This window comes from Schistocerca cancellata, chromosome 5 (assembly GCF_023864275.1).
Source record: "Schistocerca cancellata isolate TAMUIC-IGC-003103 chromosome 5, iqSchCanc2.1, whole genome shotgun sequence".
Taxonomy (NCBI): domain Eukaryota; kingdom Metazoa; phylum Arthropoda; class Insecta; order Orthoptera; family Acrididae; genus Schistocerca; species Schistocerca cancellata.
Genome location: NC_064630.1, coordinates 265,587,532 through 265,615,263, shown reverse-complemented (window position 1 = coordinate 265,615,263; position 27,732 = coordinate 265,587,532). Strand labels below are relative to the sequence as shown.

Genomic DNA, 27,732 nt, shown 5'->3' with positions numbered 1-27,732 from the left:
CTCATCAACATCGTTTGGTTGCAGATAACAAGCTACCTGTAATAAATAATACACGAGTGGCCCCGGAAAATCATGCACACCAAGTTATTAACAAAAAGAAACGAATTATTGTTTGAACTAAATATCTACGTAATTTTGTAAACATTTAGTAAAAATGTTCACATTCCAGATTAAACAAAACGGAAATTCACTGATGATGGTACTGTGGTGCTGAAACATGTTTGGGAACTTGGGAAAACTGCTGTTTTGCATAATTCAAATGGCTCTGAGCACTATGGGACTTAACAGCTGAGGTCATCAGTCCCCTAGAACTTAGAACTACTTAAACCTAACTAACCTAAGGACATCACACACATCCATGCCCGAGGCAGGATTCGAACCTGCGACCGTAGCGGTCGCGCGGTTCCAGACTGTAGCGCCTAGAACCGCTCGGCCACAAAGCCGGCTTTTTTGCATAACTGGCGGACCTTACATCCTATAGTTTTAACTGCAAACACGGTAAGCTCAAGGAGCTGCAAATCCAAACGATGAACAGATCCATTTGTCTCGCCTGCAAACCTGAGAACACTTTACAGAATGAAGTTTAATACACTGCCAGAAAAAAATTAGTACACCTGGAAAGACGACGTCGACTTTCACCAGATGACGTCATATGCCACCTGGGGGATAGTAGATGCACTTATAATGGTTTCAACGTCGTCCTTCAACGGACATCGTAGTGGAATAGCTACCAGAGCGCCATCTGTGTCTGCCCTTTAATAGGGAATGCTCAAAGCCAGAGGGCTCCGTGTAGTGAGAATGTGTGAAGCAAGCAGGCAACCATGCCATGGAGTTGCACTCGTGCTTCCCACAACAGAGTGACTGGGTTTGAAAGTGGTCAAACTGGAGCCTTCTGGGTGGCGGGGCGGTCCTCTCGGCGAATTTCCACACAAGTGGGATGTGCTACGTCATTTGAGCAACGATGCTGGCATCAGTGGTCACGTGAACAGTCTCACACCCATAGACGAGGTTCTGGTTGTCTACGCGGCACAGACGCCCTCCAGCATCCTCGTATTGCAAGGACACCATGGGAGATCGTACAGCTACCAGAGCACAGATAAAAAGGACTGTGAGCCCCGACACGTCAACACAAACTGTTGTGAACCGGTTATCAGCAATGGGACTACCGGCACGCACACCTCTAGCCTGTGTCCCACTCACTCCACAGCATCGACGTGCACGGCTTTAATGGTGCTGACCAGAGGATAAACTGGAAGATGGAAAGGCGCGCCGTGATCTTCAGCAATGAAAGCAGATTCTGCCTGCACGCAATTGAAGTCGTTTGCACGTACGACGTATAGACATGGTAAGTGCTGTCTCGTATAGTGCTTTCGTCCAAGACACCCCAGGCCTTATGATGTGAGGTCACCTTTGGTGTTCCTGGAGAGGAGGATAACCACCGCTCGGAGGAGGAGGAGATCAGTGGTAAACGTCCTGTCGACAAACGAGGTCATGGAGATGGAGCACGAGGTCGGATTGGGGAAGGATATCGGCCATGCCCTTTCAAAGGAACCAGCCCAACATTTGCCTCAAGAGATTTAGAAAAATCACGGTAAACTTAAATCAAGAGGGTCGGGTGTGGGTTGGAACTGCTGTCCTCCCGAATGCGAGTCCAGTGCGCTAACCAGTGCGCCATGTCGCTCAGTACCAGTGCTCGGTGCGTGCAGAATGTTGTTAGACCCGTTCTTTTGCCGTTCCTGTAACAGAAAGGTGATGTATTGTTCCAACAGGTTAATACGCTCGACCGCACACCGTCCGTGAAACTCAACGTGCTCTGCAAGGCGTGCAACAACTTCCCTGACCATTACGATCTCCGGACTTGTCTCCAATCGAGCACGTATGGGATATGATGGGACGAGAACAGACTCGTGCGACTCGTAAATCAACAATTACAGAACTACGTGAAATGGTTGAGCAGGGATGGCATAACGTACCTCAGAACAGCATTCGCCATCTGTACGATCGACTGGAGGCCAGAGTCATTGCCTGCATTGTCGATTCTGGACGCTACACCACGTATTAATATCGGTGTTTCAGACTGGGCCGATATCTGGTTCATCAGAACCACTTGTTCTATTGACTCGAAAATACACTCCTGGAAATGGAAAAAAGAACACATTGACGCCGGTGTCTCAGACCCACCATACTTGCTCCGGACACTGCAAGAGGGCTGTACAAGCAATGATCACACGCACGGCGCAGCGGACACACCAGGAACCGCGGTGTTGGCCGTCGAATGGCGCTAGCTGCGCAGCATTTGTGCACCGCCGCCGTCAGTGTCAGCCAGTTTGCCGTGGCATACGGAGCTCCATCGCAGTCTTTAACACTGGTAGCATGCCGCGACAGCGTGGACGTGAACCGTATGTGCAGTTGACGGACTTTGAGCGAGGGCGTATAGTGGGCATGCGGGAGGCCGGGTGGACGTACCGCCGAATTGCTCAACACGTGGGGCGTGAGGTCTCCACAGTACATCGATGTTGTCGCCAGTGGTCGGCGGAAGGTGCACGTGCCCGTCAACCTGGGACCGGACCGCAGCGACGCACGGATGCACGCCAAGACCGTAGGATCCTACGCAGTGCCGTAGGGGACCGCACCGCCACTTCCCAGCAAATTAGGGACACTGTTGCTCCTGGGGTATCGGCTAGGACCATTCGCAACCGTCTCCATGAAGCTGGGCTACGGTCCCGCACACCGTTACGCCGTCTTCCGCTCACGCCCCAACATCGTGCAGCCCGCCTCCAGTGGTGTCGCGACAGGCGTGAATGGAGGGACGAATGGAGACGTGTCGTCTTCAGCGATGAGAGTCGCTTCTGCCTTGGTGCCAATGATGGTCGTATGCCTGTTTGGCGCCGTGCAGGTGAGCGCCACAATCAGGACTGCATACGACCGAGGCACACAGGGCCAACACCCGGCATCATGGTGTGGGGAGCGATCTCCTACACTGGCCGTACACCACTGGTGATCGTCGAGGGGACACTGAATAGTGAACGGTACATCCAAACCGTCATCGAACCCATCGTTCTACCATTCCTAGACCGGCAAGGGAACTTGCTGTTCCAACAGGACAATGCACGTCCGCATGTATCCCGTGCCACCCAACGTGCTCTAGAAGGTGTAAGTCAACTACCCTGGCCAGCAAGATCTCCGGATCTGTCCCCCATTGAGCATGTTTGGGACTGGATGAAGCGTCGTCTCACGCGGTCTGCACGTCCAGCAAGAACGCTGGTCCAACTGAGGCGCCAGGTGGAAATGGCATGGCAAGCCGTTCCACAGGACTACATCCAGCATCTCTACGATCGTCTCCATGGGAGAATAGCAGCCTGCATTGCTGCGAAAGGTGGATATACACTGTACTAGTGCCGACATTGTGCATGCTCTGTTGCCTGTGTCTATGTGCCTGTGGTTCTGTCAGTGTGATCATGTGATGTATCTGACCCCAGGAATGTGTCAATAACGTTTCCCCTTCCTGGGACAATGAATTCACGGTGTTCTTATTTCAATTTCCAGGAGTGTATAATGATTTCGTGTACTAAATATGAACTGTTGCAACAACAAAACATGAGTGAAACTTCCTGGCAGATTAAAACTGTGTCGCGACCGAGACTCGAACTTGGGACTTTTGCCTTCCGCGGGCAAGTGCTCTACCACCTTTTTTTTGTCACGCTGACCACTTTTTTTTTAAATTTTTTTCATGGAACAATTGGGGGAGGATACACAGAAAACAGATTTGGAATCTAGTAGATGCAGTGGTGCAAAACAATTTTCCTTAAAACCTGACCCATGAAAGCGATTTCTGTGTTGTAGTACGTAAGTGCAACTATTTTGTAGAAGATACACTGTAATTGCTGTATGACGATTAAGACGCCAGATACCGTACCACGCAAACTACTTTTAGCAAATAAAAACAAATAAGCCTCCATCCAGAATCGAACCCTCAACCCGCTGCATGCTAACCAAAAATGCTGTCGCCTGCACCAACTGCACTTTTTTTTTTATATCCTGATTACATGGCAGACGCTCTATCCGACTGTTTTTATTTTTATTTTTTTATTTATTTTTTGTTTTTTTTATTTTTTTAATTTTTTTTTCTCTGCCAACCTTTTTTTCTTATATAGATGGAAAAAGGTGTCTTCCAGTTACGACAAACAAAATTAGAATGTACATTCGTCGCAACAACAGAACAAGGGTTCCTTCTAAACTATGAAATAGAATTTGAAACCAATAGTGTGATGATATAATAATAATAATAATAATAATAATAATAATAATAATTTAAAAAAACGGAACCAAATCCCGCACGCCATTCCATGTGCATGGCCCATCTGCGTACAGATTCCATGTTCCAAATTGGTACGACATTTCGCAGCGTGTGGAGCCCCATGAAGGCGGTCATCCTCCCCAAATGTGAGGGGTGTTATCGAAGACACTGCGCACATAGTTGTCAAATAGTTGTCGGTATCGGGGTGTACACTCAAGTGTGGTATGACTGTCCTGGAGAAATTGCCAGTAATCAAGTACCATCTGCTCATCATCTCGAAAGAGGTAGTATATGGACATGCCTATAAACCATGTGACAGCGTGAGTCTTCGCAGGTGGGAAATAAGTATCCTCTGGACAAAGGAGGAGCCGTGGCTCAATTGTGGGAGGCGCGATACGTAGGTAGCACGCGAGGATCTTCTGCACTAGCAGCCATACCTCTAACGCCGATCCACATGTTAAACGGTGTTCGTCAGTATCCACGAGGTGGCAATGTGGGCAAAGGGGGGAATCCGCCATCCCAATAGCGTGCAGCCTTTGTCGTGTTACAACCTTCCCGTTCACCGCCTGGTACCACGCGGCTCGTACCCGCGTGGGCTTCTGGACCGCTCTCCACACTGCAGGCCATAGGGTCGTAGGGCTCTTCCTCTCAACCACATTGCGAGGGATGGACCTTAGCGGCAGTCTGTAAACGTCTCTCGCCTTGGGAGTGCGAGTGTTGGGAAGGTCTGGGTGCACGTAACTATACTCAAGAATAAATGCCGAGAGGTGCGAGAGTGAGGGTGTAATGTGCGCAACCGTGACAGGTGGCAGAAGAGACGCCGGCAGCAATTCCTCTAACAGACGACCCGTAAGGGAAGCATCTTTGTGGGTCCACAATTTCATCATTGTGCACAAGTATAATGCTGTAGCCCTCGCTCTTACATTTATAAGTCCCAGTCCGCCATCAAGCGGAGGGAGGGTGAGTGTTTCGTAGCGGACTTTGAGTAGGTGTCTGGCGGTAAGGTAATATCCAAACGCTGCTTGCAGTCTGTGTGCCATCGCTGTAGATATCGGTAGGACCTGGGCCATGTGGATCGTCTTAGTTGCCACGTGAAGGTTGAGGTATTCCGCACGCTGTAGGAGGTCCATCCGTCGAAGTAAGTTCCGGCGAACTTCTGTGCGTATTGCCTGTAGTAATCGTGCATAGTTCATGGCAGCCGTGCGGCGCACATCCTGTGTAAATGTTATGCCCAAGAACCGGATCTTGTTAACTAGTGGGAGTGGGGCTAAAGCGTCCTCCTGTAGACCTCTCCCATCGCTGCCGACTTGGTCACATTCATGACAATCCGTATCGATTGATCCATTGTATCACGGAGCGTACCTCGTCACCAGATCGGACAAGTAATAGAAGGTCATCAGCATATATCCTGCAGTGAAAGGTGTGATCCCTCAATGACATGCCTGAGAGCCTGTTTTTCAATCCTCCGACAAGTGGTTCGAGTGCGATCGCGTAAAGGATCATGGAGAGTGGGCATCCTTGGCAAACTGACCGTCGGATCGGAAAGGGACCCGCAATCCGTCCATTCACCAGTACACGGGATGCAGCTCCACGGAAAAGGTGCTGAAAGATGTCGAGAAAGTCAGGCGGGAAGCCCATGCGGGCCATAACGGACAGAAGGAACTTGTGGTGAACTCTATCGAAGGCGTGGTCGAAATCAATGGAGATCAGAGCAGCTCGAAGGCGACAGGATGTGGCGATGGCTATTAAATCCCTGCATTCGCTGGTTGCCGTTTGCATGTTGGTCACTCCGCCCTGTGTCGTTTGCTCCATTGAGAGGAGTAGGGGCAGAACCTTCTTTATGCGGCTGGCGAGTAGTCTAGCGAAGATTTTATAGTCCGAGTTGAGCATTGTAATTGGCCTGTAGTCCTCGACCGTCCGACCTCTGGAAGGCTTGTGTATCGGTATAAGGAGACCTTCCACGAATGCAGGTGGCACGTGGGAACCGGGGGTCATCAGTTCTTGGTACATTATGATCCATCGGGCATCATGAGAGCGCGGAAAGTACGATAAAACTCGAGCGGCAGTCCGTCTGGTCCGGGAGATTTGTTGAGTGCTCCCTTGTTAAGCGCGTCCTCGATGTCGTCTCGTGTAATCCCACCTAACAGCGTCGCCGCTGCTGCATTGTCGAGGGTGTGCGACACGTGCTGCAGTATGTCGTGATCGTCCGCTTCCTCGTCCTCTGTATTCACCTCGTCGTAAAACCGGCGATAGTGATCTGAGAAGGCTTCTGTAACCGCCGCCTGAGTCATTACGACCCTACCACCTGGCAATACGAGGTCCGTGATCAGCTACTGTCGGCGTCGGCGGCTGTCGAGCACGATGTGATGCATAGACGGGTTTTCTCCTTCCACTCGGTCTTGACGTCGCGATCGCACTACGACCCCCTCCAAACGTTTCCTCGTAAGAGATAATATTTTACCTTTAATTCGGCAGCGTTCCATTTGTCGGTTTGCAGATGGTGGTTGGCTGTCGAGTTCGCGAAGCATCGTGTAATAAAAGTCCAATGTGTGACGATGCCAAGCTGCGATATCTTTTCCGAATTGTGTTAGCACACGCCGAAAAGCTGGTTTTGCACAGTCCACCCACCATGCTAGAGTCGATGGGTATCGGGGAAGACGACGTTCGCAATCCAGCCATGTGTTGGCGATAATCTGACGGCATTCCGGGGCTTGAAGATGTGCCACATTCAGCTTCCAGGGTCCTTGGCTGCGCTATATCCGCTGTTGTTGTAGAGTGAGTGTGCATATGAAAGCGCTATGATCGGAGAAGGCAAGCGGCCAACGTTCGGCGTCCAATACTCCCGGTGCTAGAGCTCGTGAGACATAAATGCGGTCTAGGCGACTGGCGGAGTGACTAGTCAGGTATGTCGGCCCGGGAAGGTCACCGTGCACTGTCTTCCACGTATCGGTGAGAAGCAGATCTCGAACCAGGAGCCGAAGTTCTTGACAAGTCGAGAAATATGGGACTTGGTCTTTGGGGTGGAGCACACAGTTAAAATCGCCGCCGAAAGTATATTGCTCGAAGCGGCTGATAAAGAGGGGGGCGATATCCTCCGAGTAGAACAGCGATCGTTCGCGGCGTTGGTCAGTTCCTGATGGAGCGTAAATGTTAATGATGTGCGTGCCCAGTGCTGTGATCGCCAGCCCCCTTCCTGACGCAAGGTAAGTCACTTCTTCGATGGCAATTCCGTCGCGCACTAGTATTGCCGTACCGCTGCCATTCCGGTCCGCCGGTGACACATATGTCACATAACCGTAGAAAACGGGGAGGGCCGCTATATATACTTCTTGCAACAGGGCAATGTCAACATCCGAAGAACGAAGCATCTCACGCAGCAACTGGATCTTCACTGCCGTTCGTATCGTGTTGAGGTTAAGCGTGGCGATACGATAAGCTTGTTGTCGAACCGCAGGTGTTAAGTTATCCATTAAGACTGGAATTACCTACGACGCTTCTGACTGTATTGACACCTCCGCATCCCCCCAAACCTCACCTGCAGTCCTTTCTAGGGAGCCGGCGCCAATGCCGTGGGCCCTGTTGGCGTAACTTGCATGGTTCCGTTGTCGTCGTGGTCATCCGCCCACGTCGGGGAACTGAAAGCAAGATCGGCCTCCCTAGCTTCCTCAGGACACGGCATGGGTGCCTGCACTCCAGAAGGTGGTGGGTAGCATCTGTCCTGCATCTCGGCATCCAATTTTGCCACTGTAGATATATGTGGTTTGTCCTCAGTTTCATTCTATGGTGCCACACTGCAACAAATGGCGGCTGCCTCTGTGGTAGCGTCGTCATTGAAGGTGGAATCGTCATCCTCTGGAGGCTGTGTCGCATCCCGTTCGGAAGTTGCTCTACCCCTCCGCTTCCGTCGCTTCGGAGAGCGTTGCTTCCTGGTGTGTCCTTCTGTGTCAGACGATGGCAAAGATTCACGACGTTCCGGCACAAAGGCAGCCGTAGGCACAATAAGCGAGTCTACGGCCATGCTGTCGTCATGTATGTTGTTATCCGTCGACGGGGGCGGCGGCATCGGAGTTGAATCCGTAGCTTGTGGAACGGGTGTGTCATCATCGCCCTGTATTGGAGCATGGAGCCGCGACCCAACAGTGGATGTCGGCTGTCGTGGTGAAGTGGTAGCTGTCGTGAGGGCTGCTGCGTAGGTCACAGGAAGCAGCGTCGGCTGCGATGGCGGGTCCGCTTCAGCCGGCGGCAGTTGAGTGATTCGACGTTGCATACATTCTGATCTGAGGGGTCCCTCCTTCCCACAACCAGAGCAGGTCTTCGGTTGCCCATCGTAGATAACGATGGCACGGCAGCCACCGATATTCAGATATGAAGGTACATGTCTTTTAAGTTCTATTCGGACCTGGGGGACGCCGTTCAGCACCAGATATGTCTGGAATTGCGTCCATTTTTCCGCAATATGATCATGCACCGTGCCGTAGGGGCGCAGCGCTGTCACGACGTCCTCCGCCGGTAGTTCGAAAGGAAGTTCGAAAATTCTGACCGTGCGAAGTCCCATGCCAGAATAATCGACGTGCACAGTCCCCACATTGCCATCAGCATGGCAGAAACGGAGGCCCTGTTTCATGTCCCGAAGGATCCGTTCACATGTTGCGTCGTTGATGATCTTCACATATACGATACTACTCACAATGGACAAGTGAATGCCGAGAATGTCGGTTGCCGGGATTTTAACTTCTTCTCGTAGAAATCGTTCGACTTCGAATGCTTTGGGCCGTGCAAATTCGTTGCGGAACGTAAATTTGAGCGTCGATTTTCTGTATTGGTGCGCCATAGTGATCTATATGCTGAGTACGGGACGCGCGAAACGGCCGAGTACGATGTAAACAACACGAGCGCTCGCTCCGCGGCAGGAACACAAACAGCGCGTCCTCACCGCAGCACAGCCAAAGGCCAACGACCAACTGAGCTACCCAAGCATGACTCACGCCACGTCCTCACAACTTTACTACTGCCAGTACCTCGTCTCCTACCTTCCAAACTTTACAGAAGCTCTCCTGCGAACCTTGCAGAACTAGCACTCCTGAAAGAAAGGATACTGCTGAGACATGGCATAGCCATGTTTCCAGAATGAGATTTTCGCTCTGCAGCGGAGTGTGCGATGATATGAAACTTCCTGACAGATTAAAACTGTGTGGCGGGCCAAGACTCGAACTCGGGACCTTTGCCATTCGCGGGCAAGTGCTCTACCAACTGAGCTACCCAAGCACGACTCACGACTCGCAGGAGAGCTTCTGTAAAGTTTGGAAGGTAGGAGACGAGGTACTGGCAGAAGTAAAGCTGTGAGGACGGGGCGTGAGTCGTGCTTGGGTAGCTCAGTTGGTAGAGCACTTGCCCGCGAAAGGCAAAGGTCCCGAGTTCGAGTCTCGGTCCGCCACACAGTTTTAATCTGCCAGGAAGTTTCATATCAGCGCACACTCCACTGCAGAGTGAGAATCTCATTTTGAAAACATGAGTGAGTTGGAAATCTCTAAAAGGGCGTATTAACTTTGAGTAGTGTACTTTCTTTCTACTCCGGTGCATTATTCATAGCTTCCCGGATACCCCCGTACACTTTTGTGCCCTGGCAAATACCTGCTTTTTAGCAAGTGGAGCGGACAGGGACACACGGACGGTCGTCGATCGCTGACTGCTACCAGTCCACCGAGCGTCATCTGAGTTGCTAATGGGCTTCTTCGAGTGAGTGCTGCACCGTGCAGGCCAGCAAAGGAAGTTGCGCCTACAGCGAGATCAGGGAATTGTATTTCCAAGTCGCGGTTACGAGCAGGGCAGAGGGAGCTCGGCGACTCGAGGGCAGCGCGCCGCGCGGCCAGCTAACTCAATCAGCACCGCAAAGCAGATTACGCGGAATCCCCGGCGCGGCGCTGCGTGGCCGGCATACAGACTGCTGCAATCTGGCGCCGACCCGCACCCGGCCGGATTTGCATCCAAACTGCACCGCAGCCCGCTGCGCGCCTCTGCGCCGTTCGTGCTCGATACCGCCAGGCCTGCGCCGGCTAACCGTGGCACGAGATCCCGCTGATGCAAATCCGAGGCCTGTCAACACAATCTACCGTTCCGTCGACTCAATTGTTGAGTCGAAACTGATTAGCCTTGCGATTTGAACGCGGCTAAACTGTATAATTGGATGTGAACGCACACAATCCGTTGCTGCAGACATTTTCACATGTGTAGTTTCGCGGTTTGTGGGTACAATACTACTACGGAATCTGAATCGTCCGTCACTTTGTAAACCACCTAGTTTGTAAATTAAAACCATGTGAAATGTCGTCATTGACGCTGCTATCCGCACAAATAGCAGGAGAGGTCTCTCGTATCCCGTATAGCAATGGTCCCAACCAGTTTACTACCCGTTCATGTTAACCGACTTCAATTCCCAATCAAGGTTTCGTAGGCAATAACAACAAACAAGACTCAAGGTCAGAGAGAGGCAAAAGGAGATGGGAAGAGGGAGTTAAGAGAGGTGTGGGGGGAGGAGGAGGTGGATAGAGAGAGGGAAGAGGACATTACGATATACACTGAGGTGATAGAAGTCGTCGTACAGCGATAAGCACATAACTATACAGATGGCGTCAGTATCGCGTACACAAGGTATTAAAGGGCAGTAAAGTGGCGAAGCTGGCATTCGCACTCAGGTGATTCATGAGAAAAAGTTTCCGACTACGGCCGTACGACGCGAATTAACAGACTTAGAAGGCGGAATGGTAGTTTGAGCAAGATGCACGGAACACTCCGTTTCGGAAATCATTAGGGAACTCAATATTCCGAGATCGACCGTGTCAAGAGTAGACCGAGAATACTAAATTTCAGGCATAACCTGTCACCAGGGCAACAAAGTGAAAGTAACGTTACGTTCTACTACAATTTCAAAAGTACGAATTGTGAATAAAATGCAAAATAAAAATATCGGCACTTCATACTGCCATTTTGATATCGATATATCAGAGGAGGAAATATCACATGGACTATCCATGTTTTTTGTTAAAAATACCGATATATCGATATTTTATCAACAGCCCTCGCAGAAACAGTTTAGCTTGTTGAGCTAGTTAAGTTCGGAAATACTGACTGCGTCTTAATAGCCTCTGAGGATGTGCCCAGTTTTAGGAGTCCAAACACCAGACACAAACATGCCTTAGACCACGGCTTGATGCCCCTCTAACTTAAATCGCTAAAGGTTAAAAAAATACAAGAGCAATCATCTTCAGGTATCATAACGTTATTAATCGCAGCGTTGATGGCAACGTTCTTACTGCGGCGCGAAGTAAAAAAGAAAAAAAAATCGTGCGTAAATTGTAAAATATAGTATAAATGTATACGGTGGGCAGTCAGGGTATGCTTTTGCACGGGATATAAGAGTGAACAAATCGACATACACGTTACCCAATGCCAAACAAATAAGTGCTATGCGCCCCAAGTTTTGCATTATAGGTTCTCGCATTCCCGTCCGGGGTCTCGTTCGTGCATGTAATTCTATGCAACAACAGTAAGTGTGCAAAGCCTTTCGGAATAGCTCGTACTTAGTTGTCCGTCTGAAACAAAGACCATGCGGCAAAAACACGACTGGTATCGTGTACCAAAAAGTAAGTTTCTCGGAATACTGTTATACGGCAGCGCAACGTGTTGAAATACTCCTAGGAAACAACTGAGAACCATCCCTAAATCTCTTTCTTTCAACAGGTAGCGCTCTGCATCTGGAAAGTCTGAAACGAGGCTCCAGACTGGAGTCCCCGTCCCGCTCACAGTAGTAGTCTAGCAGGAAGGTTCAGAACGCGCTCACTCCGCTGTGGAAGGAAGGTCATTTTAATCAGAGTACGCTTTACACGTAAAGTACTATCGCTGCATTATATCCCCATCTGGTGGATACTTGCAACGTGACAAACCAAGTCGTTCCAACAGTCACGGGCCACAAGGTGGGACTTCGCATCCCTAAGTGGACGCTACGAGCTCTGCAGCAATGCACGAGGATCTTTCAAGAGCTTTACATGATGTGTCGACTGAAGCATCTGCCACTGCACAGAGAAACAGAGTTACGACATTGGACAGGAAACGGAGTCAGCTATTTTCAACTATTCATTCGGCTGGGTCGGCGCGACTGGATCGTAAGACTTCGCAGTGCTGTGTCTATGCTTCATATGCACAAAAAGGGCGGTCACGAAATACATAACGCTATATACGAGGCGTGTTTTTTAAGTAAGTACCGTTTTGAAATTTAAAAAAGACGTGATATCTCAATAATTTCATTTTTACATGAAAGCCTGTACCTTAATCTACTTTTCTACATAATTTCCGTCAATATTGAGACACTTGTCATAAAGTTGTACCAGTTTTTGAATACCCTCCTCATAGAAGTCTGCCGCCTGACTTGTTTATCACTGCATCACCACTGTTTTGACTTCGTCATGAAGACGATGACCGCCCAGGTGTTTCTTCAAGTGCAGGAACAGATGGTAGTCAAAGATTGGGGCTGTACGGAGGATGATCCAGATCCAGAGTTTCCCATCGAAAAGATGTGAAGAGATCTTTGGTCTGATTCGCCACATGCGGACGGGCATTGTCTTGCAGTAGAACGATGCCCTTGCTCAACTTGCCACGTCTTTTGTTCTGAATTGAACAGCGCAGATTATGCAATGTCTTACAGTAAGCTGCTGCATTGATTGTCTCATTACGAGGCAAAAATTCCACAAGCAATACTCCTTTTCTGTCCCCAAAACACTGTGCACGTGATTTTCCGCGCAGAATTTGTTTGCTTAAACTCCACTTTTCTGGGTGAATCTGAATGCCGCCATTCCATGGACTGTTGCTTTGGTTCTGGCGTGGCGCAGGCCACCCATGTTTCATTTTGAAGAAACACCTGGGCGGTCAGCGTCTTCAAGACGATGACGAAGTCAAAACAGTGGTGATGCAGAGGTTAATAAGTCAAGCGGCAGACTTCTATGAGGAGGGTATTCAAAAACGGGTACAACCATATGACAAGTGCCTCAATATCGACGAAAATGATGTAGAAAAGTAGATTAAGGTACAGACTTTCAGGTGAAAATAAAATTATTGAGATATCTTAGCACGTCTTCTCTTCATTTCAAAACGGTACTTACTTAAAAAACACGCCTCGTACCTATGTGTGCTCTGCGAGAAGCATTGCCTGCAAGTACCAGCTCGTGCTCGAGCGTGCAATCCTTCATCAACTGCCGGAGCCAGCTTCCAGGGTGAGCTTCTTTGATGCTGTGCTCCAATCTGTTAGTGTATGCCGGACCTATTACACCTCATTAATAAAAGGAGACCATCAAAAATTACCTTTATTTCGACATCACCTGGCAGACTTCAAAGCTTTTAAAACTATATGAACCAAGGGTTCACTGTTGCGAGTGATGTTAAGTATGCAGTTAACGCTGTCGAAGGAAGTGGGTCTGGTGAGTGGCGCGACATCATCCAGCACTCTAATACACAATAATGGACACGTAGTACATGCCATTTTAAGCCAGCGTGCCAGATGACGAAACAGTGTAACCGCCGAGGGCGCGCTTAAAAGCAATGCCTGTGAATTTTTTATGTGAAAACGAACTCTATTAACATTCTACGTCTTTATTCTTCGTGTCTACGTATTTATTTCTCGAGACAGTCACCAGGGCGACAAACACATTTCTCCCAATGAGAGATGAGTTTGTTGATACCGGCACTGCAGGATGTTTGCTGACGAAGCCACAACCTCACCTCTGCTTGCAACACTTCATCACTATCAAAGTGAAGCCGTCGAAGGTGTTCTTCAAGTTTTGAATAGAGATGAAAAACGGATGGAGCCGAGGCGGGACCGTATGGCGGATGATCGGTGACGGCGAACCCAAGGCGTCGGATTGTTGCGTTTGTCGTAGCGCTCATGTGCGGTCTGGCAATGTCGTACTGAAGAAGAAGGTGCTCCATGGGTGGACGAACTCGATTACAGCACGCTGTTTCTCACGCACCGACGTAGTTACGTTACTCACCGCAAGGTTACACTCTACAGTTCGAAGCCCTCTAGCGGCATAGGGCTACAAATATGTAAACAGGGAGGATAAAGAAGCAGAATGTTAGTAACGTTTGTTTCATTTAAAAAGCTTTAGGAGTTTTCGCCTAAAAAATCCGGACGCTTTATTTTTCAGCACGCTTCCGTACACGCAACAAAATAAAATTTTGTAGTAGATTTAAGGTGGTACATACAGTATTTTCTTTTATTGAGGCTGTGGAGCACAACTTCAAGAAGAAACATAAGAAAGTTTACGTATCAGTACTCTGCCTACGCATCGCACAGTGTTTTCACACTAAATATGGCGCGAGCAGAGTATCTGATTAACTGCATTCCAACAATACAATACCTCTCAAGTAAGTCTCAATGATCACATCGTTATACAAGCGAACAAGCAATAATGAATTACTAGTACAAGAGCGTGCACCCTCGCAATCATCCTAAACACAATCACATAACGGTTTCTGGGCAACGCTCCGCTTGCGAGTTACCGGACGAGTAACATTTTTGCCAGCGAAGAATAAATTCTTAAATAACTTCAGCCTCTTTGGCTCCATGTTACTACGATCACCTTCGAGATATGTCGTAAACCTGAGTATAAACCGTAATAATATGTAGATTTCACACACGAGAGTTTTAGCTAAACATCATAAATTCTCATTACAGGGTATAATTCACTACCGTGATTTAATAATGTATCATATCGAATGCACAGACACCTACCCACGGTTATTTTTTGCGTAATGGCTTCGACCCCACGAAAATATTCTTTGACTGTACTAACTCATATTTCCAACAAGTAAATTTGGCAACTAATCATTTTAAATAATGTTTATTTATGTCGCTACCTGTTTCGAGCGATGTTGCTAATGAAATTACGACGTTTTTCTATTTGCACACTAGTTGAGCGGCGTCAGCGATTAACTGGTTTCTGAACGAGGGCCGATGCAAATTCCGTAGTAAGATATATGGCACTACACGCACAAGGCAGACAATGCTGATGCCCACATTCGCGTATATGAACAACAATGGACGCCATCAGATGCGACGTTCGCGGCTCTATCCCGGGTAAGCATCAAAATAAGTGATACAGCGGTTGTATTTTGTCATTACTAACTTCGTACGAGATGTCTCTGTTTTTGTGATTGAGAGCCGGACGCCACGCGATTCACGGCAGGCAGCAAGCCCACACGACGTTGTTGGGCACGTATCGACCCGCGGGCTGAAGGCCGACGCAGCTAATCGGCTCGCCGGTCGACTGCGGGCACCACTCGTCTCACTCACCCCCACCCCCCTCTCCCCAGCCCACTAAACAATTAAGGTCCCCACCCGGCGTGTCGTCTAGGCCTCAATTACGCACCCGCAACCGGAATCCGATTTACAAAAAAAGAGGAGAAAACAAAAATCAGCAGAGGAAGCGGAAACAGTTTAAAGCGAGTAGCGGAGGGGATGCACTGTTACTTCCTCGCTCCAATTAGTGGTCTCAGATGACTGGCAGCTGCGCTGACATTGCGGGTAATACAAATTGCTCGTAGTTCATCTGTAGACTTAACTCAATAGTGACTCATGCTGCCACGACACTGAAATTTACAATGTGTTACATCCGGCGCAGCGCGTTAGATATTTGCGAATTCCATAAAATGTTATTTCCTTTAAATCTCACCAGCAATGTTGCCCTACCGCCGTCATATTACATACAATGAGCTCCGTCGCGAAGATCGGCGACTTCAGTGGACAATGATTGGTACGTGAGAGGTTAATTAATCCAACAGGGTAGGCCAGATTATGCCGACATTGTCACCTATCAAGCACTACATGCAGACTGGAAATGGATGCTGCTTCTTTTTTCATTAAATCTACGTACCACATTGCTGGAAGATGCTACGCGGAAACAGTTTCCCATAATGCTGCACCGCGCATTCTTTGTTACTAAAATAGTTGCTATCAAAGAGTGAAGTCATTTCGGAAAGAACGATAAATTTTTAATTTCTTGTCACTGGTTTCGAACAAAGCATTTACGATCTTATAGGCTAACGCTTGAAAATTAGCTCTGCTCAAAACTGGTAGCAATAAATAAAAAATATATATATTTTTTTAAATCAGCTATGGTGGAAAGAGTGAAGTCATTTCAGAAAAAAACGATAGATTTTTGATTTCTTGTCACTGGTTTCGAACAAAGCGTTTACGATCTTATACGCTAACGCTTGAAAATTAACTCTGTCCAAAACTGGTAGAAATAAATATATATATATATATATATATATATATATATATATATTAAAAATCAGCTATGGTGGGCTATCATTGCAGTAATATAAATTTCATACAATTTACTGATCTTGCAAAAAAGCACTCACAATAGATATTCAACGACATTTCCGTCGTGCTGGTGACGCCCGTGATTGCTGAAGTGCTTGTTTTGAAGGAAAAAAAAAATATTTTCCGGCAGAATCACAATTTCAGTACGAAATTGCCATTTTAAAATCATAAGAAAAAATTATATGTACCCTGAAGGCAATTAATAACACTTCACTGCAGATTCACTCTTGGTCCGACCTCTGTGTAGCGCGTGAAAAGTTGGGAATGTGGTTGGAAGCGCGCTCGGGCAGCCAAAACGATTAAGGCGACACATGGCGTAAAGCGTGAACTCCGGTCACGAGACCCTGCCGGCACAAATTTTCATTCGTCGCCCATGAATTTATTTCACTGCCCAATTGCTGCTAATGTTGGAATTTCGTCATCGCAAGAGAAATGTCGTGGGTCTCTCTGGCCGCTGAGGAAACCACATTATCAATTGAAATTACAGTGATTGTGCCAGAAGATAAATTATTTTGAAAACAAGAAAGTCATTTCACCAACGAAAAAATAAATTTCCGCAAGAGAGCGTTAAACACTCGTTCAGTCAAGCTTACACCTCGATTGTGACTGTTCTACCACTGCACACGATTTTTAGCCTCGTGTACACCTGTACTGGAGGGTAACATTGTTTTTCCATGTTACGCGATATAGAATAGAATTGGCACAACTTGACGAGAAGAAGGGATCGGTTGGTAGGACATGTTCTGAGGCATCGAGGGATCACCAATTTAGTATTGGAGGGCAGCGTGGAGGGTAAAAATCGTAGAGGGAGACCAAGAGATGAATACACTAAGCAGATTCTGAAGGTTGTAGGTTGCAGTAGGTACTGGGAGACGAAGAAGCTTGCACAGGATAGAGTAGCATGGAGAGCTGCATCAAACCAGTCTCAGGACTGAAGACCACAACAACAACAACAACGCGATTTTTAACCTAGTGACGTCCGATGGTGCTAGGTGGAAGTTTTAATCATAAATATGACTTGTGTATTCATGAGTACTCGGCTAAGTACAACACATGCGACAGATTAGGACGGCAACAATTGGACTCTCGGAATTTTCATGGACAAACAGCATACGAATGTCACTTCGAAATGGCTTAAGGCCTGAATTCTGCAACCGTCTCAATTTTGAACCAGACTTTAAAGAAAATATCTCATTCAATTTAGTGTGATCAGTAAATTACTACGGGATTAACGGTACTCGCACCAGAACAGTGATTATGCAAAATCTCCTCTGCTTTGGACTGATTTTACTCTCCTTATTTAGAGGATTTAACGGTTTGTGTTGCACGTTTTACCTCCTCACTAACTTGTTTTGAGCGAATCTCTAATTTCCTGAGCTGTCTAAACAAGAAGAATGCTTGCCAGGAAAAGAGTTGAGGAACGGGCGTTCTCCAGCCAAGCATGTTCCCTCACACCGTCCGGATTCATATCTGGGTGCAGTTCGAGAGCACCTGAAAGCACCGACGGCTCGCTGTACTGTTATGAATAACTCGTAAACAGGTATGTAACCACTAGGGTTCGCGTGTGCTACAGACAGTATGAATTACCTAACCTGTGAACTACTCATTGTTACGGAACCTTTGAAAATAAAGGCGACAAGGATACGAAGGGCAATCTTTTAACAGCGTTAGACGGCTTCTGAGTTTTATGGTAAGACGGCTCACAGTTAGTTATGAGAAAGAGGACGGGTTGCACGGGGTAAATGGGAAGGCTAAGGACTTTCGCCCCAGTGCAATTTCACTAGCTCTGCGAAGTAAAGACTGTGAGGAGATGGAGCGACCATGTAATGCCAGTCGCAGCCTACGTATTTCACATTAAGTGGCTCTTCATTGCCGAATGTTATACTGCAAAACGAAGTGAACGACATATCTTTACGCTCTTTTCACAAACTAGAACACAGCAGAAGATAACAAGAGTTCAATCTGAGAAAAGAAGATGCTTCACCACACAAACACAAACACACACACACACACACACACACACACACACACACACACACACACACACAAATGTGCTCTGTTGCACATATAACATATGAGGAAAATATTGGTGCAATTCACCACGAATAATGAAGAAAGATCTTGAAAGATTTGGAGGCTTTTAAGACGTAGACATGGTGACGAATTGAAAAAAAATTGGACGGCTAAGGTGAAAGCTGAAGAGGTTCTGGGGGGAGGCGAGAGAGAGAGAGAGAGAGAGAGAGAGAGAGAGAGAGAGAGAGAGAGAGAGAGAGAGAGAGAGAGAGGGAGGGAGGGAGATACAGGCAGGGAGGGAGTGAGGCAGAACAGCACTACAGAGTGTACGAAAAAGAAGGGAGAGGAATTTCATAGTACTTACAATAAGGAAGAGGACGTGTAAGTTAGCCTTAGAAGGATGTCAGAAGGAAGCAGCGAGGCGAAGGAAGAAGAGATTTTAAATCGTGGACGATATGCTGGATGGCAGCACATACACACAGCAGCATTAATAAGGATGTAAGGGACTGCCAATAATGGAGACTCAAAGAACCTCCTGCTAACATAGCAGGAAACGTGATGATAATGATGATGATGATACAGCGAATATTTGTTAAAATCTAGATAACATAGCCTACTTAATTAACTACTTCAGGTTGCATAACCACTAAAGCTGGCCGACATTAGCGAGCCAACTTAACACGGTCGACTGCTATTTGCGAGCGCCTCTCGCGGAGGCAAGACATGCAACAGTCGCTTACCTTGGGCTCAGTCTTGAGCTTCTTGGCCGGAGGCGGTGACGAGCAGTCATCGATACCGTCGTGGACGGGCGGCGAGCCGCTCTTCACGGGGGTGAGGGTGGGCGCCAGCATTACCGGCGCTGGCGACGAGGGCGGGGGCGGACCGGGGGCGGCGGCGAGCAGCGGGGGACCGGGCCCGGGGCCGGGGAACACGACACGCGTCGCCGCGGACGAGGGCGCCTGCTGCGCCGGCTGCGGGGGCGGCGTCGCCTGCTGCTGCGGCGGCGGCTGTGGGGACGGCTGCTGCTGCGGCGGCGGCGGGGGCGGCGCTTGCTGCTGCGGGGGCGGCTGCGGCGGCTGCTGCGCCAGCGTCGGGGGCGGAAGGCCAGCGGTCGCCGGACCAGCCGGGGACCGCACCGAGCCGTTCAGCTCCGGCTGCTGCGGCGCAGCTTGCTGCTGCTGCTGCTGCTGCTGCGGGGGCGGCGCGGGCGACGGCGCCGACGCCGGGGGAGGTGCCGCCTGCTGCTGCTGGGCTTTACTGCCCTTATCGGCGCCGCCCCCGCCGCCGTGCTTGTCGCGCGCCTTGTCGCGCCGGTGGCCGCTGGAGCCGCGCTTGCTGCCGCCGCCCCCGCCGCCTCCGCCGGCGCCACCGCCGGTCTGCTGACCCTGGGCGGCCTTCTTGCTGCTGCCGCCGCCCCCGCCTCCCGCGCCGCCCCCGGGGGTAGCGGCGCCGTTGGTGCTTCCGGTACCGTCGCTGGCCTCTCCGCCGTTCTGCTCGCCGGGCTTGACGATCTCGTGCTTGGCCTCCGACGTCTTGGTGCCCGGCTTGGTCCTCTTAATCTTCATCTTCAGCCCCTTGTCGACCGTGGCCGAGTGCTCGACAGCCATCTTGGCGCCCTTGCCGGCCGCGGCCGCGCCGCCACCGCCTCCTCCGCCGCCAGCCTGTGCCGCCTGCGATCCTGCCGTCGCCGCAGCGGACATGCCGCCCCCGGTTCCGGTGCCGCCCCCCACCGCCGACGCCGCCCCTGCCGCCCCCTTCTCGTTCGTCTTCTCTATATCGGCATCCAAGTCTATGATAAGGTCGCCGATGCCGATGTCCCATTCATTATCGTCGTACTCGAAGTTGTTGGCCGCCTGATCGGCCGCCTTGGCCGCCTGCTGCTGCGCTGCTGACCGGGGGTCTGCCACCTTAGCTCGGTGGCCGCCGTCGAGCGGGTTGTCTCTCATTGGGGCAGCCATGCGCAGCACGCGTCCGCCGGCGAGCCGTCGAGTGAGCGCAGCCCAGGCCCGCGCGGCCCGACCTCCTCCGACATCTTAGCCCCTGCAAACCAACACACCCTCACCTCACCGCACCGCACCCTCATACACCTGCCGCGGACAGGACCAGCGTCATGCCATAGGACTGAGGCCTTCACACCTGGCACTTGTTGGCGGAGTTTGGACGTATGCTAAACGGACACGTAACTGTAACATGTTTCCTTGCAGCGCGCCTGTACTAGACCTGCGGCTACTGCATACGCCAGAGCCAGCTTCCGGTATGTAGGGAAAGGAGGCTTTCTCCAGACTGGAAGTGAAGGGCCGTTCTGTCCCTTGGCCTCCTAAATAGGTTGGCGTGACGGCTATGTGACTGGCTCAATGACAGGTAATTTTTTCTTGGTGGTGGGTGTTGTTCGATACTTGTACGAAATACTCTCCTGAAAACCCCGGACGGGAAGTAGTTCTTTGCAGCAAAGTGCTATTAGCGGGAGCAGGAAGTGCCCAATTAGATTGCATTCATTCTACGTAGGAGTCTGACTGGCAGAAATGCCTGGAAGTAAAATATTTTCGTCGAGCGATCTGAATATCGTAGAATCGGGGATTCTGTCGACAGCCCTTTTTGGGTATAGGAGACAAAGTCGTGCGTCCACTTAGGACGGAGGTTTCAGTTTCGATTGATCATCATTTCTTCTTTTGAAATGCTGAAAGACGACAAGAATCGAAAGAGGAGTTCCGTGCGCAGGCGTGGTATTGTGTTTGGTCATTATCCAGTTTTTATAAACGAGTGTCGCGTTTTAGTGAGCGTGAACATGCTGTGTAGGCGGGGCCTTATGTACATCACATCAGGGGTCCCGCAGCTGCCTCCGGTTGGTGATCAATAAACGAAGCGGACTTGGCGAGATTTAAATGAAACCAGTAAATTTCATGTTTTCCCTGGAAATTGTAGTGGGTTTTACGGTCTTTTCCCCCAACGGATTAAACTCTTAACCTGTTTCACTCTGTGGAGATTAACAGGGGACACCGTGAACAGCCAACGGCATTTTCTAGCCCAGCGGTCGACTCTTTGTTATCTTCTTGAGAGTAGTTAGATAGCAACAAGGCTTTTAATGATTGACCTTGCAGTAGGCAGAAATTTAGCTCTGTGTCACGCATCAAAGCGAGGTTGGTGACACTGTTTTAGACTATCTGTTAGTGTAATAACAGCAAAAGATTAATCGAGCCCAAAAATAATCGTTTTCGATCAACAAGTCGCATAATTTGTTTCGCGCGTCGCATACAGCAGAGAGCATTCTTGTAGCGGCCGCAAGTGATGCGATACAACTCGAGTACGTACCAAAATAACGTTTGAATAACGAGTAGATTTTGATGTGGACGCCTCATAATGTTTACAAAACACTACCCTGTTACCAGTGAGCACAGTTCTGGATCGTTTTGATAGTGTAACTGTTTAAAGGTGCGCCAGTGATACAGCAACGGCCTTCCAAAACAGTTACCATCCACTGATATTTGAAGGCTGTATAGAGATCCAACCCTATACAGCAGCGAGGGGAGATCCAAGACAAGCGTGGAACATCTAGCAGCCTCGCACGGAGTTTCCTTTAGAACTAGCGCCCGTTGCGTCGCACAATACGGCACACACAACTCGTTCATCGTCTCAGACTCACCTCTACCTAAAGTCTTCAAACTGAGACACACGTATCCACTTGTTCCAATGAGTGACATAATGACATCGGGTCTGAAATGAGGCACTTCCACGTGTGTACCGTTCGCGCGTCCCACGAAGCCACTGCTGACTTCACAGTCCTCTGGTGTATACGTCTATGCTGCTCACGGTGGATGCCGACAGCCAAATAACGTTGAATGTATTTTAACGTCTACAGCCTTAAAGAATTCACTGCTGCCTTCAGTGGCAATAAACCAAAGTTCAGGTGTCTGAAAATACATTTGGTGCTATTTCAACAATGCTATAGCATGACTTTAGTCCTGTCAGTGGATATTTATGTCTATCTTGCTATATACGCGCTTAAGCAGAGCATTATTGGAGGCAGATAAGGGCACCTAAGGCATTATCGAAGAAACAGATGGTAACATGTACTGATAAGAGACTCTTAGACCAAAACTTAAGTATAGTCTCGCACGCACTCTACACTGGGTCTGTAAGGTTTTGGGAAAGGAAGATTAAGGTTTACCAGACCATCAATAGCGAGGTCATTGCCGTCTATGCAGCAGTATGTATTGTTCTGGGAAAATTCGCCTTAGATCAGTTTATGGAACACAGCAAAATGAAGAAAGGGGACGGAGGACGTTGAAGATTTAAAACTCTATCGATGCTGACGTAAATAAAGATCAGATGCTCGGTTGTACAAGGATGAAAAACATAATTCTAAGAATAATAAAGGGAGACATTTCACCACATACTTTTTTTAAACAGTGTATTTTAAAATGCAATGTGATTCAGAGTGACTATTACTCAGCTATGGAGCACGTCCTAAGCAGTGGGTTAGAATGTTTACATCTGACGTTAAAGTACATTTGCCGCGCTGTAATACAGTGATGGAAATATTCTCGGCAGACAGTTGTAGACTAACAATTAATAGCTTCGTCGCACAGAGAAAAAAAAATATCTATCACAGTATAATTACTGTCTATGTTAACAATATATGAGGGGTGTTCATAAGAACAGGTACGAAACAACAAAGTGGGTATTTTTTAAGTCTTTATCCAAAAGTAATCACCAGAGACTTGAGCACAACTACTCCACTGTTTCACAAGCCGAACCAGTCCGTGTTCTCAGAATTTCTATTGCTGCGACAGGAATCACTCCTCCTCTCGTCATCCGGGCTGAAGCGCTTCGCTTCGAGATGTTTTTTTATCGGACCAATCACATCAAAGTCGAAGGGCTGCAAGTCCGCGCTGTAGGGTGGACGCTCAGTTGCTCCCACTTGAACGTGGCCATTACACTTAGTGTTACCTTGGAGACGTACGGACGCGCGTTACAGTCGACCAGGATCACTCCCTTCGTGAGCAGTCCACGCCGTTTGCCCTTGATAGATTTGCGTACGCTATGGAGTGTCTCAGAATACACGTCCCTGTTACTGCTTTTTCCGCGCTCGAGGAATTCTATGAGTATCGAACCTCGGACGTCGAAAAAGACTGACTATCACTTTCCCTGCCGTGGGCACAGCTTCGTATTTTTTTGGAGGAGGTGACGCATGCGCACAACCACGCCGGACACTAAATTCGTGTTCCTAGAAGTCTCACAGCGGCATATGCCAATATCAACCGGTATGGTTGTTACAGCATTTCGTACCTTTTCAGTTGAACACTCCTTAGACCATACATTTCTTGAATATGTATTTAGTAGTACTCATATACTACCCAGGAAAGTGTATAATAATAATAATAATAATAATAATAATAATAATAATAATAATAATAATAATAATAGTATTAATAATGGTAATGACACTATACGTAACTTGCAAAGCGATACACTGTTTCTACTATAAAAATCAGAACATTTAAAATAGCAATAATGTAATATGTATACTAAAATGTAAAATATTAAAGATGTTGGCATACTGACACGCAATTATGCGTTCACACATTCTGAAGTTCGGTAAAGCAAGAAAGCTCAACACAACTATACAAATAAACAGGATGAAAGAAAGCCATAACCTTTGATAACAACCCAGAAGAAAATACCAAAGTTAAGTCTACAGTGTTAAATAGAAATAAACCAAAGGAGTAGTTAGAAAAACACAGCTCTATAAAACTCTAGTTGTGTATGAAATTGTCTGTAAGTCTCACTGGTTACCAAATTAAATGCCCACACGTCACGCAGTGCAGCGGTGGATACACAACATTCCTGACGTGTGGTGTGCTGTCAAAAAGAGTGCAAAATTGCAACGTTCCTTACTGGGTCCATTACAGCAGAAGCTAGAAAATAAGCAACTCATATAACGCAGCGAAAAGCTAGGTGTTTTCTATGAAAGGACCAGTCACGGAGAAAGAAAACGAAGTACATTTACATCATAAAGTCTAATACACACGGACTCCAAAAGGGATACCTTAATAGCTACTAGCACTACTTCACGTTCGATACTGTGAATCAAATAACTTCCACTGCAGGTTTTTTGCTTTTGATACTTTGGGAAGATGTAGTATGGAACAAAACAAGAAAAAATTGTCTAGTAAACATCGGCTGTAAAATGTATACCTTAAGAGGGAGAGAGTTGTTACAGTATGTCGTTTGGTAAACGACGAGGTAATTAGGAATGCATGCAAAAGCTCGGACTGCGAGGACCACCTTTTGCCCGGCATCGTGCTGCAACTCGACGTGACATGGACTCAACAACTAGATGGAAGTTCCCTGTCAGAAATACTGATCAATGCTAGCTAGCCCTTTGGTCGTCCGTAATTGCGAAAGTGTTGCCTGATCTCTCCATTACGTCTCACAAACGTTCGATGGGATTCATGTCGGGCGATCTGGGTGGCAAACTCATTTACTTGAACTGTCCAGGCTATCCTTCAGACCAATCACGAACAACTATGTCCTGGTGGCAGAGTACACTGTCATCAATAAAAATTACATCTTTGTTTGGGAACACGAAGTCCATGAATTGCTACACATGGCGTCCAATTAGCCGAACTTCACTATTTCCCCTTTCTGTTGATCTATTGTGGATAAGGGACAGCGGCTGGACAGGTATTTACGAAAGAAATGACGATAAACAGGTGTATATTTTCAGAAGTGATTTTAATTAGACAACCATTTTCGGCATCTCATCAATGCAGTCTTCAGGTCCCTATGCACTCCATGTATACAGCATCAGATAGGTCGATACATGCAAGACTGGAGCCAACACCTGCATTCCGTGAATTTTTTGTGGAACTTGACAACAACTGAGCACACCAGGAATATACGGCTATTTGGTGATTTTTCTCTGGTGAATAAGTACTTCCACTCAATGATCGGTTCAGTTGGACCACAGAATCCAGTGCATTTTGTGCAAAACCAGTTCACACCATTACTCAGCCACCAACAGCTTGCCCATGGCTTCGTGGGATCCGTGCCACACTCGAACCCTACTATAAGCTCTTACCAACAGATATCCGAACTCATATCATGAGGCCACGGTTTTTCCGTCGTCTAGGGTCCAACCGATATGGTCCCGAGGCCAGGAAAGGCGCTGCAGGCGATGTCGTGCAAAGGCACGCGCGTCGGTCGTCTGCCACCACAGCCCCATATTTCGCCGCACTATTCTGACGGATACGTTCACCGTACGTCCCACATTGATTTACGCGGCTACTGCACGCATTGTTGCTTGTCTGTTAGCACTGACAACTTTATGAAAACGCCGCTCCTGTCGGTCGTTACGTGAAGGCCGTAGACCACTGCATTGTCCGTGGTGAGAGGTAATGGCCGAAATTTGGAATTCTCGGCACATTCAACGTCTACATTCACTACTGTATTATAAGAAAATTACTAGAATGTACTGAACATAGGCGTGCACTGACCTCCATCGGCACGCTAATGCCTGCAGTGCAAAACGGTGCGACGCAGCTTTGCTTAGCGGCAGCGGCTCCTCGCAGTGTCCCAGGGAACACGCGACAACGCCCAACACAATGGGGCGTGCGCAATTAGCGACGCCTGCAATATTAATGGCAGGTGGACAGGGTCAGCGGCGATTTGCTTGGCTGTTACCTCGCGCAGGGTATTAATAGTGAACACCACTCTAGTCCGATAGCGACACGCGTTTACACAGCGTGGCCGGCTTCTTGAACGTAGCACATGCCCCCACAAAATCCTGTCGTCGCTGACTGACAGTCGCCAAGCTCTGTGTGAATGGCGACTCTACTGCCTGCGGTAACAACCCAAGGGACTCACCTGTTGGGCCGAAGTTATATAACAGTCCTCGTCGTCACCGTGTAGCAATATACTTATGCCTACTACAGAGAAACAACTCTTAAGCTGTCAAAAGCTGACTCAACTAAAAACGAAGCAAAATTTTCTTGCAGTCGGCGTTTCGTCAGTTAGGCTACGTGAAGCATGAACAGCCCGCCTCTTTTTATACCGGACATGGCGCTGCGTTAGTTTCAGGAAGAGGTCTGCGTGGATGAGACAAATACTATCCGCAACCGCACGTTCCTTATCCGCGTGTGATAAAACTCTGCAAACTACTTCAACCCGATCAGTAAACCGGAACAGACTTGCGCCTCACCAAGTTTTCATTTCGTGATGTTGGGCCTCGAAATTTACGTTCCGTAGACTATGATTTCCGGCAGATATCCGCATCGGTGCAGGCTTTTATCCGAAGTGCAAATGGTACTGCAATGTAGGGATAGCGACTATCCCTGAAACAACCGCTTTTCAGCTATGTGTGTTTTCTTCCACGCCAATTTTTTATTTGTTATTTCCTGTAATGAACGTAGAAATCGAACAAAGATTGAAAAATTTTGACCGTCCCCGTTTCAGGACATACAGAATCAAAATATTAAATGAAACAAACATAAAATAAAACTTAATCCAACCAGCGTTCGCTGCTTTTCTCGAAACGCGATAAGAGGTTGAATACTATGAAAAAAAAAACACATGTAGTAGAGAGAGAGAGAGAGAGAGAGAGAGAGAGAGAGAATGGCCAAATGTGAAATGTGAAGAGACTGGTAGCCAGCAAATGAGAACCGCGGAGACACATGCAATACCGAATTTTCAGTTCTGTTCAGTTCTTCGCACGCTGAAGCTGTTCTGTCCACCTGGGCGCGTGCAGCGTTTCCGGCTGGACAACAGCCCACACGCAGTGCAACAGGCGAATGATCCGGCGCCACGCAATTGCGTGGACAAATGCCGTATTCCGGGCGTCATTATCCAGCAGCCAGAGCGCCGATTAGATTTCGCCCAACGCAGCTTAACGCGAGTCATTTCCGCAGCGCTCCGCGTTCATACCAGATTACTCGCCAAACGCCGTGCGACGGGGAGCGGTTAGGCGCTACTCGCAAATACACCCGGCGTCCGTCACTGAATAAATCGCACGTTTTGTTCCCAAACCCAATTCATTTTGCTAAACTTC

General features: G+C 48.3%; 1 protein-coding gene across 1 annotated transcript in view; it reads right to left on the bottom strand.

The window, feature by feature from the left end:
• The window catches only part of LOC126188481 (zinc finger protein 608), a 285,013-nt gene that overhangs the window by 97,418 nt on the left and 159,863 nt on the right, over positions 1-27,732 (bottom strand). The window contains exon 3 of the mRNA XM_049930085.1: positions 19,427-20,726. Within this exon, the coding sequence (XP_049786042.1) occupies positions 19,427-20,644 (1,218 nt within the window). The 5' untranslated portion in view covers positions 20,645-20,726. The remainder of the gene's footprint in view (positions 1-19,426; positions 20,727-27,732) is intronic.